The 20,436-nt window shown below is 34.9% G+C and overlaps 1 protein-coding gene across 1 annotated transcript; it reads right to left on the bottom strand.

Moving 5' to 3' along the window:
* Positions 1-762: 762 nt before the first annotated feature.
* LOC108982133 (NAC domain-containing protein 43-like) lies at positions 763-2,682 on the bottom strand. The gene is made up of 3 exons (XM_018953426.2): positions 2,395-2,682; positions 1,947-2,218; positions 763-1,833 (listed from the first exon to the last, which is right to left on the bottom strand). The coding sequence occupies exons 1-3, from the start codon at positions 2,576-2,578 to the stop codon at positions 1,039-1,041; spliced, it is 1,251 nt and encodes a 416-aa protein (XP_018808971.1). The 5' UTR covers positions 2,579-2,682; the 3' UTR covers positions 763-1,038.
* Between the last annotated feature and the right edge of the window lie 17,754 nt (positions 2,683-20,436).

A 20,436-nucleotide genomic window follows, 5' to 3' on the forward strand; every position in this document is an offset into this window, starting at 1 on the left:
GAGACGCTGGCCTTTAATTTCTCAGGACTAATTAGTAAAGACATTAAATTTTTGAAAAAGTATCATCAGATCACATCAATATGTATCATGTGCAAGTACTTCAAGCTAGCAATTTTCACATGGATTATCTGTCTAGCTAGTCTCCATTCCCGGGTCGAGTAATTGTTAGGTGCAACACAACATTCCTTTGAATTATAACAGCAAGTCGAGTCCGTGAATTTTGCCATCAACGGCCATCTTGCTTGTCTTCCTAATTACTAGCTAGCTAGCTAGCTAGCTAGGAGTTACTAGTGAAATTTATATATTTTAAGATTATATAGAAAATATTTCTTTATATAAAAAGCCTACTTTCTGTTTGATTCTCTTTTGACTTCGTTAAAAAGCAAGCAGGACAATCCATGATATCTCTCTCTCGTGAGTGTAATTGGATAGTTATCCATGTTGTGCGGAGGCCATGTTATGTGCAGTCATGTATAGTTTTATGGACCAGAGAGCTGCCGATCGAAACATGAGCTTTGTAGTACCTTTCCTCAAACAAACCGACAAACCACGTGACTTAAAAGATAAAAATGATGATTAAGTAAACGACCATATTGATCATCATAGGATAGGAGACAAAAAAAAAAAAAAAAAGGCAAAGATTTATATATATATATATATATATAGTTGCTGTTAGAAAGAGAATATTATATTATATTTTATCAAAACCACCAAGAGAGATTGCTATCTAGCTAGCTAGGCCAGCTTCTAGATGGAATTTTGAAAAAATAATGGTCGACATAGTGATTAACAGAAGATAATAATGACTGACAATGGCATCCCATCTAAAACTTGTTCAGCTTTCTTTATCCCAACACATCGCTCAATCGCTAGCTAATAGCATTAACATCACAATTATAAACTGCGGGTAAACAAAAGCCTGCTGGCCTAGCTCTGACTTCATCATCAGGTACGTACGTACTTTATTGTCCGAATATTACACATTATATATATATATATAATGTATACATTCAATATTAAGGTTCATGTTCTGTTCTGTTATACCTGAACGTTTGGCACGTGGCATAGTGAGTCGGAGGATGAGAATGATGACGAAGATTGAGTAAAACTCCACAGATCTATCTCGCTGTTGTTGTAGTCCTGCCCGGAATTAGGATGGTAGGATGATCTGTTGGAAGATGATGATGACGATCGAAGGGTTGAAAATTGGAGATTAGTATCGATGCAATAAGCCATATTGGTGGGGTCATGGAAGCAAGATAATTGCCTAGAACCCTCTGTCACCTGTCCATTGAGCTGAGAAGCTACAAGCCTATCAAGGGCTGCCCAGTTGGTGAGGGCAGCTGAGTCGACCAGCTGATAACCCGAGTTGGGATGTTCAGTACTGGCACTCATCTGCAGATGATTGGTGACGACTATGCCTTGATCATCATTTTCTGTAAAATTATTAATCTCTGGAGAAATGGGTAACTGATAATTATGATTTTGATCAGTGCTGTTAGAGTTTGGGCTCTCTAGGCATGGGAGTTTCATGAAATCTCTCTCATGGTAGCCAATTTTCTTGCCTGTGTCGATGGGACGGAGAAATGTTGCACTTCGTTTTCCTTCTTTCTGATCTAATAATTCCTTGCTGGAGTTTCCCATGTCTTTGAGTACTTGCTCCAAGTCTCCCCCTCCATCACAAGAATCGTCAAACATCAGGGTTCTGGTTTGTGCAGTGATGATCGAGCCAATAGGGATACTGTCTAGGGTTTTCTGGTGATTTTTCTTCTTGAATATACGGCACACTACCCATCCTTCCTCCTGAGCTGCCTCCCCTACAGCATTGGAGATCTTCAAGAAATTGCCCATGAAATTTATCAGTATAATTGAAATATTAAGAATGCTAAGATCGACTTTGCTCATATTATATATTTCCATGACAAAATTAAGGAAGAATGGCTTACATTAGTACTGTCGGTGACATTGTCGTCCAGTCTATACTCGTGCATGATCCAATCAGATTTTAGCCCATGGGGGGCTCGGCCTTGGTAGAAAACCAAGGTCTTCCTCATTCCAATACGCCTGCAATTGCCGTATATTACTTTGTCACGGCCAGTGGCCTTCCAGAACCCGGCAGCAGTTGCACGATTGGTGCGAGTCCCAGTGGGATATTTCTTATCTTTGTGGCTAAAGAAGTACCAATCGTTTTGAGGAGTGCTGCCTATTTTGCAGACCTCTGCAGCAAAAAATAGCCAAAATAAAAATCACCAACACCGCTGAACAGATCGACGATTCAGCTAGCTAGCTAGGTTAACATATATATCATTAATTAAGAAATTAATGCTGTGAAAGAAATGGGACATGTATATATAAAAGAAAATAAAGATAAATTAATAGGTTTTTAGCCATTACCTTGAATATCCCATGGCTCGAGGTTATTGAGATCGACATCACGAATTACATCGAGGTCAACCTTTTCATAAGAAACCTTTTTCCTTAAGTAATACTGCAAGAGCTCCTCTTCTGTTGGGTGAAATCGGAAGCCGGGAGGGACTTTGGATTGTCCATTTACTGATATACTCATGTTTTCCGGCATTCGGATATTAAGGTTTAGATAGACACAAAGATAGAACTCGAAGAGGTACAGAGATGCAAAGAAACTAGGATAGAAAACTCAAAGTGGTACAATATATATATAGAGAGAGGAAGAATGATAACTTAAAATTAAGGTCATGTTAATGTACCTAAATGGGTATGTGTATATATATATATGTGTGTGGGTCGTGGGCATGATAAAGGCGCCAAAGATATTACACATGATAAATTATATAAAGCTTTTCTTTTCATAAAACACATTGGCTTTTTCTTTTTTCAAAGTGGGGCTAGTTTTACTATTCGCGACCTACCTACATAGATGGAGAAAGGATACTGCTTTCAGAAGATTGCTTTGAGCCCATGATATTATACGTGGTTCAAAACCAGAGTGAATTAATTTTTTTCTATTCCACTTCTATAAAATATAATGTTATTGAAATTTTATTATCTCCAGTCAAATCGGATACTGATATATCATATTTCGTGTTTCATGTTGTGTGAGTTTAACTTATGTACTTTCTTGGAAAATGACATCAATCGGTATGAGTATTAATAAAGATGATAAAATTCAAGATGAAGAGTAACATTGTTTTATATCTAATTCATTACAAGAAAAATGACTATTTGTGACGGATTATTTATGACGAAAATGATTATTTATGACGAAAACAGACTTATTTTAATTAAAAATAATCATTTTTGTAAGAATTAACTTGTCATAAATAAACAATTTTCTTATAGTGATATTTTTTATTTTAAATCTAAATCAATTGTAGGACTAATATGTGAAAATTTGAATATTCCCTCACTGATTAACAATACTGGCTGGGTCCATGTAGAGAAGATGATGCATGTGGGCAATTAGCTAAGAGTGTAAGGGTGCACACCATCATCAAGAACTATGACCCTCGACCTTAAAATCTCCAGAAAGAGTACGACCTCTTTGACAATCATGGACCACTCTCTGATCTCTCTCTCTCTTCTGCAACCACCACAAACAGTAAAAAGGTGATGGAGGGTAGGGATTGCGCTTTCATGGCCTATTAGACAAGAAGAAAATGTTTAATCAGTGTCGATCAAATGATAGGTGAAGAAAATGAAGGTAAACTAGAAGAAATTGAGTTGAGATTTGTGTATTTCATTATTAATGCTATGTTTGACTTCTTTAATTAGGACCGTACTCTGATAATTATTAATGTATGAAATGTGAAAGGATGTTCATGTGTATCTAATGGCTATCATGTTTATACATACACATATTGTAAGGGATCGAACAAATGTGCATAGTTACGATCGAGTAATATTAATATGCCTAATTTTTATTAATAATTGTGTCCTGCATTATGAATTTAGTTATTTTCTTTAATGCACTACAGTACTACAAATGATTTTTGTGATTGTTTTTCTTTTTGACTAAAGATTATTTTAATTGTCACAAAAGAATTGGCAATTATTATTTGAGAAAATCTGTTTGTAATTAAGTTTTATTTTTTCCACATCAAATTATATGCTAAAAAATGATTGGTATATATTTTGATTTTCTTTAAAGTTATTTATAATTAGTATGTTAACACACTGGCTTACGTTTAGCAAAACTTTTAATATTTATGTTAGGACGTCAAAATATTATGTTCGAACTCAACTTTTCGTGAAGCTTTATCCATTTTTAGCTTTAAGTGCAGCAAATCATGTTCAAACGTACCTAGCTAGATATATATAACATTTGAGTATTATTTTTTTAATTCAACTATGTATGTATATATTCATTTCATCAACTATTCATGTGTTACATATTTTTTCTTTACAATCAAATTGTACACAGTTGTTGGAACTTCCTCTATCCAGCATTGTTCTTCATTAGACTTTAAGTCTAACTTTGCCAATTGGTGAGCCTATTCATTCCCTTCTCTTCTTATAAAATCAACAGTCCACTACTTCCTCTGCTGCAGTATATTCTTTATATCTTCAATGAGCTACCCATCCCATGCTTCATTTCTCATGTGAATAACATTTGAGTATTGAACATTTATTTGATTATTATTTGCACGACTTTATTTTAAATGAAGAAAAATATATACACATAAGTGAAAAAACATACTTGTAAGTGAAACAACAACAAAAGAGCACCCACAAAAAAGAATGTTTCAATAGAATAAAAAGTATTGTATACATATGGGAAATTATACAAAACCAATGAAACATATGTAGCTGCAAAGGTATTGCTTAGTACTAACTTCTCAAGTTGCGTGTTGGCTTATTGACCTTCTCATTTAGGATGTTCAAATCAAGTGAGGACATCCTCTCATCAAAAGATGTATGGAGAGAACTTATAAGGGTATATGTACATATATTAATGTTAAAACGTTTATCCAAAATGTTGGTACCATGGTTTTACGAAATATTACTTATATATAGGCTTTTGCTATCCAAACCAGTTCTAAAACATTCTTCATTTCTCTTACAGTCTTCTCCAGTTCTCTAAGCCCTTACGACGTATGACACTAATTTACCAATCACACTCATGATGACGACACCTCCGTTTCATCTCTCTCTCAAAGAGGAATGACACTTCGACAATGTAAAATCATTTATTTGCATGTCCTAAACATCCTAAAAAATGTTGGCTATTGGATAGATTCCAAAAAATACTTACGGGTAAGATTATATCTAAGAATGGGTATTGCAGATAGTGTATAGAGTATTATGAGAACCATAAGGTCTGGTTTGGATAGTGAGTTGATATGAGATGTTTAAGTTGAGATGAGATGAGTTAAAAATGGTTTGAGTTAAAATGTTTTATGGGGTTTTGAAAAAAGAGAGAGAAAAAGTTGAATAAAAATATTATAAACCTAAAATATTGTCATAATATAATTTTTTAATATAATTTTTGTTTTGAGACTTGAAACAAATGAATTATTTTTTATATTTTGTTTAAAAGTTTAAAAAATTTGTAATAATTAATTAATGCTTATATGAAAATAGTGATCCTAAAGTCACCATACGAGAGCCAAGACACACGCCCGATGAGAGGCACGTGATAATGGAATTAATGGGTTTTCTTGACCAGAATTTAATATTGGAGCTAATATTGGTCAGTCCAAACATAATCAATTTTAACAAGAATAAAGCTACTTTACCTCTCACATTTATTAGATTATGAATAGCAACGTACGTGGACCAATAATTGATCACGTTTCCTGTCTTTTCTACTTATTCATGATCGTACACGTGTTATTAATGCTCATATACTGCAGTACTACGTCAGTTTCAAGAAAGGCGTATCGAATCGATCGAACCTAAAAAACAGCGAACTTTTTTTAATGATTAAACAGTTTTTTGCCACTTCTGCTGATCAGGTTTCTTGAACCAAAATTAATTAATAAATAAATAATTAGTAGGAGTATAAGTTATATAATTTTTGTACAATTAGAGTATTTTCTTCTTAAAAAATCTCTCCCTGTTTTCAAATTGGCATATGCGCGCGGGGTGTTTTGCGTAGGTTTCGCGGTAAGAAAAATGAGTTTTTGTGATTAAATTATTGTAATTAAAAAAATTTTTATAATTAATTTTAATTATAAATAATCATTTTATTAGAATTAACTAATCATAAATAAGTAGTTTTCTTAAATACTCTGTTCTTCGTTTGCTTTATTGTCCTCTGGCAAATTGATTAAGTGCATGCAATTTTATATATACGATTAATAGAACAATTAATATATTGTCATTATGCCGCCAAAAAAAAATGCAATCCTCCGATCTCGTACAATGCAGTAGATCAAATTAATGGCTGATGGCTTCTAATTAATGACGTGTTGATAAAACTTATTATAATATAAATACTAACTCGTGCTCCATTCCAAATGATATTGCATGCTTTGCTATCTTCAGTACTCAAAAGATGCTTTAATTTCACCCCATGAATTAATTGAACTGGCAGTGTGGAATTCGAATGAATTTAATTACTAACAGATCATTGATTTATTAATTTTCATAATCATTAGTTGAAGCGCATGCAGACATCCAGTCCCACAAAGAGTTCAAATTATATTAAGTTAATGAATCATGATTGTCTTTTTCTTTCACGATTTGAAAGCTGCTTATAACTACTGTTGGATACCGACGTACAGACCGTGTATCGTCATTAACAAGACCGCATAAACAGACGGGCAATGGCTTTGCCAAGTTGAAACTGGCTGGCCGATAAAGCACGCACTAGTTCTGCAGAATTGTCTTCATGCATTTGTCACTTGATGAGCTTTGTCGACCCAGTTGATTTAAGTTCGATCTTAAGCAATTTTTTCCATGTTTGAGCTGATCTTCCATAATTTTAGCTTAAAAAGCTTCTGCTTTACTGTCAATATTGATCCCTGGGAATTAAGTACTCTGGGTAATTCTGGCTCCCATTAGTAGGAGTGTACGACTGATGAGAATAAAACATGACTCAAGTCCTTTCCCTTTTCTTTTCATGAAAATGCTCCTTTGCTTTGTGTGCGTTTGATTCCCATCCATATATTGAAGGGCCCTTACATGATTTATGGTTTCGATAAAAGGATTCTAAAAGAATATTGTCAAAGCAGTTTCGCAAAAGTGATTATCATCGGGCAATTAATGAGAACTGATTTCTTTTCACTGTCAAGCATTTTGAGAACATTGAGATTCTGAGGGGCCTGAGATAAAGATGAAAAGAGAGATGATTCCCTTGGGATTGGTTATAAAGCTTTCTTAGGCTACATAATGCTTTGACTATAGATCTTTGATCTGCTCTCTCGAGCCTCGAGGTGTTCAATCCCTGTGCCATGCACTCGTTGGAATTTAGTAAGTTATAATCTGCTCGCTGGCTAGCTGCTCTTTCTATTCGATCTATTGTTTTCAAGAAAAAAAAAAAGAAAAAGGGAGTATGGTACGTATCTGCAACCCCAAGTAGTAAGGTATAATTCGCATATCTTATTCTACAAAAATGAATATTCTAAAATATAGAACGTCTTTGAATGCATGGCAGTACGTCGATTAATTGGTCACTTTTTCAAAGCTTGATTCAATCCCAGAAGCCAAAATAATATAGAATCTTATGAGCTTATAATATATATTCATGATACTCAAGTAAGAGTATGAAAATGTGTGTGTATCCGTAATGCATTGCATGGAGTACTGCTGGAATTTTTTAAGGTTTTTTTTTCTCTCGTGTATCCATATTCGAGTGCTTCGATTTTATACGTTTTACAAAAATACCATGTCAGATTTCACAAAATATCGCGACACAGGATAACGAGCATTAGAATAATTATACTTATCATCTTCACACATTACATGACATTATATTTATTTTAAATTTATTTTTTTATAATAAATATGTGGTATATAGATGATAAATAGAATAATTTAATTAATTTAACAAGAATAAAATAAAATAATAAATAATAAATAATAAAAAATAATTTTAAAATATGTAAAATATATAGTGTAGCATGATCATGAGTAGCATCCATTAATTCTTTGAGTATATATATAGAATTTTCTGTACGTACGTCAGTAGATGATCACAAAAATCGAAGGCCGACTAAACTACTCTTTAATCCTTAGATCTCTGTATTATAATAAATATTTATTTAAAAAAAAAAAAAAAGAATCGAGAATCTTTCCGGCCCCCTGGTTGACCAGCACGAGGAAAATTAAATAGTTATATTTTTTGGAATTTGCTTAAATTACAAACTTATCTTTTGTTGACGACGTGACATCCTACCTTTGTATGGGTATAAGAGTCACAAAAGTCGATGAAATAAAATAAAATAAAGTGAAATAAAGAGTATTTTTCCCATTTAAACATTTTTTTTTAAAAAAGAAAAGATGCTTATTATCATTCTCATTATTTTACAGCAACTGGACTTAATTAATTAGACGAATATTAACAATTAAAGTTTCGGGGCCAAGTTTTTATATGCAGTTTTTTTATAATAGCAATATGCATGCATGCATGCAATATTCAACAACGGTACGGTCGAGATCTCAATTAGGACAAATGCATGCATGCATGCCATGTCGTTGATCTCATGATGTCTGCATGCATTATAAGTTAATATATATCGATCTTATAATGTTTTTTTAACAAACATTTTATAATTTGAATCCTCCTATTATCTAGTTTGTAATTAAAGTACTTTAATTTGTCGGCATTAATAATACCGATATATCGATCATCTAGATAGATCGCTGACAACGCTGATCATGAGTTCCCGCGACCAGTACTAGAAAAGCCCGCCCAAATTATGAAACGGCATAAAGCTTTAAAGTAGATGAGAAAATAATGTAATATAAAGTCGACAACAAAATGGGATAATTTCCAAAGGAATCTGAATTAAGAACCCACGAATCGCATAATTTGTTTGATCAACTTTGTCCTTTTGATTCCCTTTGTGCATGGTTGGTTTGATACGATGGTAGGGGCCGGCCTCCCCTAATTAGATTCTTTTCCTTAGGTCTGTACATGCCTGGCCTTTCTTCATATATACATATGTGAATAATGCTAGCAAGGAACCAGTCCTAAATGTACATGTCTTTTACAAGCCTTTTATAAAAAAGTGTGCCTCAAATAAAAAAGAAAAAAAAGAAATTTTCACTTTTTTGTATAGTGGAGTCAACTTTTTTTATAAAATGTTTGTGGGAAGTTTATACATTTGAATATTGTATATATAATTATTAATTATTCTCTCTCTCTCTCTCTCTCTCTATATATATATATGAAAATAACTTATAAAATATATATATATATATGAAAATACTCTGATCATAAATGAATTACACAAAGATAATCTTACAGCAAACTGATGTGCTGTGATGTAGCTCGTCAGATATATTATAAAGTTATATTTATTGTAAAGTAGATCTAACGAATTACATAAAGTCACGTCAATTAGTATAAGTCACGGATTACATAAAGGTAGCTAGAGACATTAAATTCAAAAGTTGATGCATAAGGTGGATAATCCTTACAATTGAAAACTTCAACATGACATGGATTGAATCTCCCAATTCATGTATATTTTTACCAAACTTTCGAAACATATGCAACTAATTCATCTCCATGACTCGATTTCATCTATTTCTTCAATTTTCAGATATTACACAATATATATAAATTGGGGAGGCTTAATACAAATTAAGGTCTAAGCTAAAATTTAAGTGATCAGTCATTTTAAATTATAATACACTAAAATATAAATTATTATATTGAATATTTTTTCAAACTTTAAATTAAATGAGGCTTTATTTAAAATCTTTAAATAAAATTTTGAATTTAAATTTAAAAATTCTTTAAAAATTTAAATTATTCATTATATTAAATATTAGATTTAGTATCATGGATCATTGAACACATTGAAAAATATAAAAATTACTTACATTCTTATTTAATGAAATAGTTTTTATAATATTTCTTCTAAAAAAATTTAGGAAAAAACATCTCATGATCACTTTTAGTTTTGAGAGCCTCTTGCATAGGGCGGGGCCAGCTTGCATCTGGTGGTGCCCTAGGCAATGGCCTAGCCCTAAGTTAGTGATCTTGAATTAATGATCCAAAAGAACAGAAGCTAAATTTTTCTTTCCAATTCCCTCGATTCATGTGAAAGACATTACAAGTTATTCATGGATATATGTAAAATTTATTTATTTGTAATAAGTTATTTTCAACGAAATAAATATTTTTAATTAAAATTAATCTATTTTTATCTCAAATAAGTCATTTTGTTACAAAAAAAATGATCACAAATATCTATTTTTCTTATAACGGGAGTCCAAGATCCTCAGGAAAGTTCTATGCAGGATAAGGGTTGATCATCCTGATGATCTCCAACTAATTACATCCAACTTTAACCATAATATTCATAATAAATGCCCATCAAAAACTGATCAGCCACTGGCCATAACATAAAAAGCTTTGCTACTCTTCATCTCATGAGAGGTTGTAAATGGAATATGAATTAATTCTAGTTTCATTATAAATGGGATTCATTTTTATATATATATACATGATTTTTCAGTATAATGCTTTATTTCTACAACTAGGAAGATGAATCATGACGATGATCGATGATGATAATCACTTGCATGTGATGTGATTCGGTAAATGATTTTGATTATCCTTTATTTTCCAACTATTTCACATAAGTGATCAAAATGAAGGAGTAAATTGAAGAGGCATAGTAGCATTATTATTTTATAAATACACATTTTTTATAACAATATTCAAGGCGTAATCATTGTTGGACTTGTGCTCAAAATAATTTCACTTGTAGGCCCATGCGTGTACGTACCACCTCTCTGATCCAGGCCCAAATATAAGTCTTTTTTTTTTTTTGGTCCCTCCAAATGGGCCGTTGTGTGTGTATAGTTCGTGCCTATATCTATATTCCTAAATGGACCTTAATATATATTTGTCATCGAAACCCCTTATTGAAAAATATCAAGTTTAGTTCAAGTGTCAATTATAAAAATTCGAACCCATATATTCGAATTATATAGAATATTTAATTTAGAAACATCGATATTCAATGTTTTATATTAATTCATTCTCGGTATTACTAGCCATTGTCTTTGAAGGCAGACCTGGAAGTGGAAGACCTTGCCTCAACTATATTAATGCTTCCTCTTGCTTTCAGGATGCCTTTCGCTATGGACAATTCATTCAATAGCTCATATAAAGTATACAACTTTATATTTATTGTATTGTTGATCTATTTTGTTTTAATAAAGAGGATGAGACTGGATTTTATTTTTATTTTTATTTTTAACTCCCATTTGTCTCGGAGAAATACAATTTATAAACCAAGAGTTTGGAGTTTACCAAAAGAAACTGATGCTACTCCCTCCTCGAATTGCTGTTCTTTTTTCTTTTTTTTTTTATTTATTATTATTATAGGGAAAAAACTTCATTTCATCAAGGTATAAAACCTTAAGATAGTGTACAATAGTGTTGATCAATGAAAATTACATTCTCAATGAAAGAAGGAACACTATTCCACCAAATATTCATATCTTCAATGGACCATGCAAATCTAGCAAGTCGATGGGTAGCCTCATTAGTTGATCTGTTCCTGTGTTGGAGTGTGCAATAAGGAAATCTTAGCATCAGATTTTTAATGTCAGCAACCACTGATCTGATTGAAGTATCTGATTCAGCCACCTTGTTAGCTTCCTCCACCAAGAACAAGCAATCACTTTCAACAATCAGTTTAGAAATACCAATATTTAAGCAAAGCTGTAATTCTCTCAACAAAGCCACTGCTTCTACTTGCTCTGGTTCCAGCTGCACAGATTCTGCTCTACTTTACTCAACTCAAAAAATAGGGCCCCATCTATATTGAGTTTGAGAGAATCCTGAGAAGGTGGAGACCACCTACACTGCATATTTTTTGAAGTAGGAAGTCCCCTCTGATGCACAACATTATCTATCCTCAACTTCTTTGAGAAAGCAAATCTAATGACTTCTTGTGTTGGTAAAGAAATCCGGTCATGGACCCATCTTATTCCTTCTAAACCAAAAGCCCAAGCCATTAAGAAGAAATCTGTTAATTCATCAATTGAACCCTTAAAGAATATTAACATTGCAGTTGAAATGAAGGAACTGAAATGGAAATTGTGTCGTCAAACAACAAATTTTTAACCCAAATCTCATGAACAGGGGGCATAACAACAAAGCATTGGTTAGGTCTTCCATCTCGTGTTGACAGAAACAACATTGTCCACTTATATCCAGCTTTCTATTAATAAGATTGTCCATAGATGGTAAACTTTCATTGCATGTTCTCCAAGTAAAAACTTTGACCTTATGAGGGATTTTTAAATTCAAAAGAGCATTCCATAATTTCTTAATGAAAGCACCATTCGAAGGCTCACCACAATCAGGCACTAAACATGTGTTAAAGAATCTATAGACACTTTTAATAGAGAAGTTACCTGACTTTTTATGCTCCCACATCCACCTATCCATGTCACCTATGGCATTGGGATGCAGTCTTAGAACAACATCTGAGATTCTTGGATTGAATAGAGTTCTAACTTTTGACAAATCCCACCAGTTGGTACTAGGATCAATTAAAGAAGATACCTGATCCTCCAGTTGACAAGCTTGCTCCTCCCTCTGATTACTACTTTCAACACATAGAACATGACTCGGATTTCGAATCCAATGAATCCAAGCATCTCTTAAGATGTGAATTGATCTTCCATTTCCCACATTCCATCTACCACCTTACACAAGCAAATTTCTTGCCTCCCATATACCTCTCCAAGCATAGGAAGGGTTTCCACCAATAGAAGCTTCCAATAGGTTTCCATCAGAAAAGAATCTAGTAGCATACATCTATCTTATGGAATAAAATCTCTTTATTCTGCAATAATATCCAAGCTTGTTTTGCCAACATAGCCATATTGAAGATCTTAAGATCCTTAAACCCCATCCCTCCAACAGCTTTTGATTGACACATTTTCTTCAAGCTTATCCAATGCACTTTATTTTCCTCCTTTTTCTGTCCCCACCAATATCTGGCCATCATACTCTCAATCTCACTACATAGCTTGGCTGAGAGCTTGAAACAACTCATGGCATAGGATGGAATTGCCAAAGCAACAGCCTTGGGGAGAATCTCCCTTCCTCCTTGAGAAAACATATCTCATTTCCACCCTTGCAATTTTAGCCAGACTTTATGCTTGATATCAGCAAAAACACTTATTTTAGACCTGCCTACCAAAGGAGGCAGCCCTAGATATTTTTCATATTGTTGCAGTTGAGAAGAGCTCCACAGGTTCATAATAGTCTGCTTCTTATCCATATCTACATTTGCATTGAAAACCATTGATGTTTTCTCTTCGTTTAGATGTTGCCCTGAAGCCACTTAATACTAATTCAACAGAGATTGTAGTTTAGAAGTCGTATCCACATCTGCAGCATAGAAAATCAGACTATCATCTGCAAATAGTAGACGGTTTAGCTTGGGTGCCCCACGATAGATCTGGATACCAGGAACAGATTTAGATCTCTTAGCCTCCTTCAATAAGCTAACCAATCCTTCAGTGCACAAGAGGAATAGGTAAGGAGAAATGGGGTCTCCCTGCCTCAATCCTCTTAAAGGAATTATAAAACCAGTTGGTGAGCCATTAATTAACACAGAGAAAGAATGGGTCATAACACACTTCATCACAAGTTGTATTAGTTTATCATGAACACCCAGCTTTCTCATAACAGCTTCAAGGAAGCTCCGTTCTACCCTATCATAAGTTTTACTCATGTCAAGCTTAAGGGACATAAACCCTAAACCCTTTCTTTCCTTTCTTTTTCCTCCTCAAGAAATGAAGTACTTCATAGGCCACAAGCACATTATCAGTAATGAGTCTTCTAGGTAAAAAAGCTGATTGGGAATCTGAGATGACAACACGTAATATTTCCTTGATCCTATTAGCAATGACCATAGATATTAGCTTATATATGACATTACATAAGCTAATGGGTCTAAAGTCACTAACTCTTTGAGGACATTTCTTCTTAGGAACTAGAGTGATGTATGTGTGGTTTACAGACTGTGGAAAATCACAAGAATTCAAAGTTTTCAACATAGTAGAAGTGATAGAACTACCAATCTCAGGCCAAAATTTTTGGTAGAATAAAGGTGGCATGCCATCAGGTCCAGGAGCTTTAGAAGGGTGCATCTCTTTCATTGCTTGGAGTACTTCATTTGCTATGTATCCCTTGTCATTTCTTCCAATGAGACTTTTGTAAATGATATTGGTTGGAAGATCATGCGGGAAAAATCAGAAGGACCCAATAATACATCCCTCTCACGAAAATGGAAAAGAGTTTTAAGGTCTTAGTCTCATAAGTCTCTTTCTATCAATGATCAAGGGAGATCTAAAAGGACTATCTGCTCTGATTCTGTGGAAGTGCCTAGAACTTCCAAGAGACTGAAACTTTAAGCAAAAATCAATGAGGAGGAGGAAGACAACAACAAACAAGTATCGGTGGACGCTGGTGCACAGCCCCATTGAGATCAATGAAGGTCTTAAGCTAGAATACACGAGGGCTCCCAAGCCCTCTTGGTATTCATGCTTTTTCTGATCTTATCAGAAGAGAAGACCCCGATGTTTTGTTCTTACAAGAGACAAAACTTAATTATGCCAAGATGGAGTTATGTAGAGTTCAATTAAAGTTTAACTGTTGTTTAATTGTTGAAGCTTTGGGTAGGAGTGGAGGCCTAGCAATGCTATGGAAGAATGATGTTCAATTATCTATCCTCAGTTATTCAGCTTTTCACATTGATGGTAAGGTAACTAAAAATTCAAAACAATGGTTCTTAACAGGTGTTTATGGCCAACCTGAAATTGCAAGAAGAATAGAAACTTTGAATTTGTTAAGAAGATTGAATAGGGGTCCTGCTAATGCTTTGTTAGTCATGGGAGACTTCAATCAAATCTTAACATCAGAAGAGAAATGGGGGTGGGGGGAAGCCAAACCAAATCAGCAAATCAATGATTTCCAACAAATGTTTCTGGATAGTGAATTAAAAGATCTTGGATTTAGTGGGCCAAGATATACCTGGTGTAATGGTAGACATGATGCAATTCATATCTCTGAGAGGCTGAATAGGTTTGTCAGAAATAGCTCGTGGTGCAATCTGTTTAATAGGGCTTCAGTCACTCATGGCTCTATATCTTACTCTAATCATCTTCCAATTTGGATAGAGGCAAACATTAGAAGGGGTGGTTCAAAGCCATTCAGATTTGAGGCTATGTGGCTTGGGGAAGTTGCATGTTCAAAAATTATCAAGGATGAGTGGCTCAAGGGTGATCCTAGTAGTGGCTTGCAAGGTGTTATGAATTGTATTTTTGGCTGCAGTTCAAGATTACAAAGGTGGAATAAGGCAACTTTTGGTAAGGTGCATGTCGATCAAGCTGAAAGAAGCCAAAAACAAGCTCACTCTGGAACAAGAGAAAGATCCAACAATTTTAAAAGCTAGTGAGGTTTGTGTTGCTGCTGAAGAAGTACATAAATGGATGGATAGATAAGGGATAATGTGGAAACAAAGGTCGAGAGCAGTTTGGTTAACTAAAGGAGACCATAATACAAAATTCTTCCATGCTAAAGCTTCCTAAAGAAAGAAAAAGAATTGCATATCAAAATTGATGGATGATGAGGGCAATTGGAAGAAAGGAGAGCACTGCGATCATTTGATTATTAACCACTTCTCTTCCTTGTTTAACTCTGTAGGTTCTCGATTGACCCGTTAGAATTGTTGCATGACTTATCCCATAAAACTGGACCTAGTCCATGTATATGTGTGTATAGACCGACTTAAGACGCAAAAACCATGAAATAGGCCCACGCCTAAAACACAGTGACTCGATCCTTGTCTTTCGTGAAATAAATTTTGAAATAACACAACTATATACCTCAAATTCAAGTTCTAGCTTGATCTTAAGCATTAAATCTAGCATGAAATAGCAAATAATCCAGCAAAACAAACCTTACACCTGAGAGCCTCTAGTTCATGCTTAAAATCAAACACTTGCATGTTCTTCAACAATCAAATCAAAGACCTAAGTTAAGAACCTTAAAAAACCAATCTTAATCCATAGAGCAAGGTTTTAAAGATAAATTTACAAAACTCATAACCATTGAATCAAGATCCTAAAACTAAAATCACAAACTAAACCCAACAAAACTATTTTTGAACCAATCAGCTTCTACCACTTCAAAGATCATGCAAAACCATTTTATAAAGTCCTAACATGCTTTGAATCAAACCATAACTTGTATAAAAATCATGTAAACACTTCATCAAACCAAGATCTACACAACTTCTCATCACAATAACAAAAACTTCCAAGCTTATCGCCCTACATTCAAAATCGAACCATCGTCACACTAACACCAACAATCAACCTCCAAACTCCCATTAAAAATAACCAATACTCTCCTACACATTCAAGACCCATAACTTAAACAAAATCTAAGAGATTGGAGCTAAGGAAAATAACTAATAAAGGTTGGAAACTCAAGAAGCAAAGCTGCCAAAAAATTCCCTCTAGCTATATCCTGATTTCTCCCAAGAAAATGAATGAAAAACTGCAAGTGTGGGGGAATCAAATAAAGGTTTCATTGGTTATAGATGTAGGGTTGACTTGGTGGTTGGATGAGTGACAATTGCTTGTGAAAAGGAGGATGAAAAGCTTATGGGAGTGGGTTGTCCTGCTGTTGTTGCCGAGTGGGTGAGGGGTTAATTTTGTTGCTTGTTTGACTTGCTATAAATGGCAATATTTGTGGCAGAAAATGAGGCGGCATGGTAGCCAAGGGGATGGCCTTGTAAGGGGTGGAAACTTGTGTAAGAAGCTTGGTCCATTACCTAAGGCCCCACCCTATGTAACCTGAAAGGAGTCTTTAAAGAAAGCAAATTATGCCCGATACCCGAAGTTATTAGCTCACTTTAGCCTAAGAAGGAGTTGATAAAAGGGGTTGGGACCTACTAAGTGTATCTACCCTCAAAGAAAGGGATGCGTAAGGAGGTGGAGGATATACCACTAGTGAGACAATTCCCATAAGTTTTTTAGGAATTACTAGGGATGCCCCCTTTTAGGAAATTGAGTTCGCAATCAACTTAGAACTAGGGATTGTCACAAGAGCATCCTATAGGTTGGTCCCGACATAGTTGAAGGAATTGGAGAATCAATTGTAGGAGTTATTGGTCAAAGGGTTTATTAGACCTAGTATCTCGCCTTGGGGAGTGCCGGTACTATTTGTGAAGAAGAAAGATGAAACTCTTAGGATGTGTATTGATTATTGGGAGTTGAACAAGGTATTACGAATAGGTACCCGTTACCTACAATAGATGATTTATTCAATCAGCTAGAAAGTGCTGCAATATTTTCTAAGATCGATCTCATATCTGGGTACCATCAATTGAGAATTAAGGAATGTGATGTACCTAAGACAGCCTTTTGGACTTGGTATGGTCACTATGACTTCAATGTAATGCCTTTTGGGTTAGGAAATTCCCTAGCAGCTTTTATGGATCTCATGACTAGGGTATTCCAACCATTCTTAGATTTATTTGTGGTAGTGTTTATAGATGATATTAGTGTACTCCCGAAATGTTGAGTAGCACATAAATCACCTGAGGACAGTGCTAAGGAATCTCCAGAACCACCAACTATATGCCAAACTTAACAAGTGTGAATTTTGGTTGGAGGAAGTAAAGTTTCTAAGCCATATGGTCTCCAAGGAGGGAATCATGGTTGGCCCAAGCAAGGTGGAAGCAGTGATGGATTGGAAACAAGCAAGGTGGAAGCAGTAAAGTTTCTTAGGGTTAGCTAGTTATTATCGTAGGTTTGTGGAAGTATTTTCTATATTGTCAAGTCCTTTCATAGCACTGACGAGAAAGGATGTTAAGTTCATCTAGACTAACTGGTGCGAGGTCTACACAGACCACAAGAGCTTGAAACATTTATTTACGCAGAATAACCTCAACATGAGACAATGAAGATGGTTGGAGACCATTAGTGATTACCAATGTGAGAATAAGTACCACATGGGCAAGGCTAACTTGGTTGTTGATACCCTAAGTCGCAAGTCAAAGATTAGGGAAAAAAGGGAAACTTTGGAAGTGGATTTCTGGTTGGAAGAAATAAGACACCTATTGGTGAAGAACAGGTCACCAGGAGAGGTTCTCAACGCTCTAACACAATTAAGGACAAATGGTTTCGAAGAATTGCGAAACTGACAAGAGAAGGTTCAGAAGCTATTGGAGATCCAAAAGATTGGTAGAGGCAAAGACCTAGCCATTTTAGCTTGGGTGTGACGAAATTTTATTGTTCAAAAGGCAGGAGGTGATTCCAACGAAACCAAAAGTTATACAAGGACTCTTGGTAGAAGCCCATTCCTCACCATACGCCATGCATCCAGGAAGAACGAAAATGTATTGAGATCTCAAAAAGGGATACTGGTGGAAAGGGATGAAGAGGGACATCACCCACTTCATGTAAAAATGTGATACTTGTAGAAGGGCAAAGGCTAAACATCAACGATCGGTAGGAAACTTGCAACCTTTAGCCATTCTTGAATGGAAATGGGAACACATCGCTATGGATTTTGTAGTTGGGTTACCCCGAACTCCTACAGGTAAGGATGCGATATGGGTAGTAGTGGACCGATTGACCAAGCGTGCCCACTTCTTACCGATCACTACCACGGACACATTGAGCGAACTCACCCAGTTGTATATAAGGGAGGTAGTAAGGTTACATGGAGTCCCTAAAACTATAATATCAGATCGGGACCCTAAGTTTAAATCTCCGTTTTGGAGGAGTTTACTAAAGTTGATGGGCACAAAGGTATTGAAAATGTGTTCCACATCTTCTCACTTAGGAAAAACTTCGGGAACCAAGCCTAGGTAATTGAAACATATCTAGTTCCATGACAACGACATCTTACATATGAAGAATGGCCGATATGCATGATATATAGAAAGGAACAAAGATTGACATCTAAGCTCATAACCTCGGTAAAAATGCAATGGGGAGATGCGAGAAATGATGAGTTTACATGAGAAAGCAAGCGGATGACACATGAGTAGTTCCCATATTTATTCAAGCTATAATACATTAAATAGGGGTAAGATGGACAATACACGAGGATGGACGCAACTATAAATAGGCCATCATTTTCCCAACTCAATGTCAATTAGCTTTAGGAGACAAATTGGTGCAAGAGAAGAAAACCGCTAGGAGCGCAACTCAACGTCATTTTCCCAAATCATACGATGATTCTTAGGAGAACGACGTGAGAAGAAGAGAAGAGAGACTAAACAACAATGGATGGAGGATGTGAGGAACCGCCAGACTCGAAAGGAGACAAACCATTACTGGAGCTGAATGGAAGGAGAATATGAGAAATACTCCAATGGTCTAAGGAATTAATGCAAGCACTACAAAATGCAGCAAGTCCAACATATGGGCAAGCAAGCACTTTGCATATGCTCGACTGACGCGTCCCAAAGTGAGGTGGAGATAAGTGTGTCATATTATGAAAGGTGAGCACAAAAAAGCCACTTACCATGAAGGCTAGTATGAGGAGCCATGGAGGCCCGTAACTATGACAAGACAAAGAGTTACCGAAGGCGAGTAACAGTCTAGGAGAGACTGAGTAAGTGAGGGAGCTTTCTGTAATTACATAGAAGTGCTTAGAAAAGTAGCAGCACTGCACGTAGAACCCCCACTCCATCCGTTGGGTCACATTTGGAGTGGTTTTGCGATGGAGGGTTAGGAGTGTAACTGGTTCGGTTCGGTCCGGTCCGATTTTGGACAAAATTTATGACCGAACCGGTATGTACCAGTTTTGCATTTTCAAAAATCGATTATACACCGGTTACCCTCATAAACTGGTACATCTGGTTTTACCGGTCCGATTTTAATAAAATGCAAATTTGTAAAACAAATATGTTTATAAAATTAAAGAAAAAAACTGCTTTAAAATATTTTTTTATAAAGAAAAACTGCTTTAATATATTAGACTATATAATAGTACTAATATTAGGCTATTAGTATAGGTATATATTAGTATTAGTTATAGTGATTTAGTATAACTATATTAGACAATTAGTCTAAGTATAACTATAGTCTATATTAGACTATTAGTATTAGTATGTATAGTAGTATTAGTTATAGCGACTTTAATTAATTATAACTATATTGTTGATAGACTATAGTGATAGTATATTAGTATTAGTATTACTATATCATTATTTCATATGTAATTATTGAGTATAGTGATTTATATACTAATTTACATATAAACTTAAAGTAGATTACTAATAGTAATAT

The sequence above is a fragment of the Juglans regia genome, chromosome 12 (assembly GCF_001411555.2).
Source record: "Juglans regia cultivar Chandler chromosome 12, Walnut 2.0, whole genome shotgun sequence".
NCBI lineage: Eukaryota > Viridiplantae > Streptophyta > Magnoliopsida > Fagales > Juglandaceae > Juglans > Juglans regia.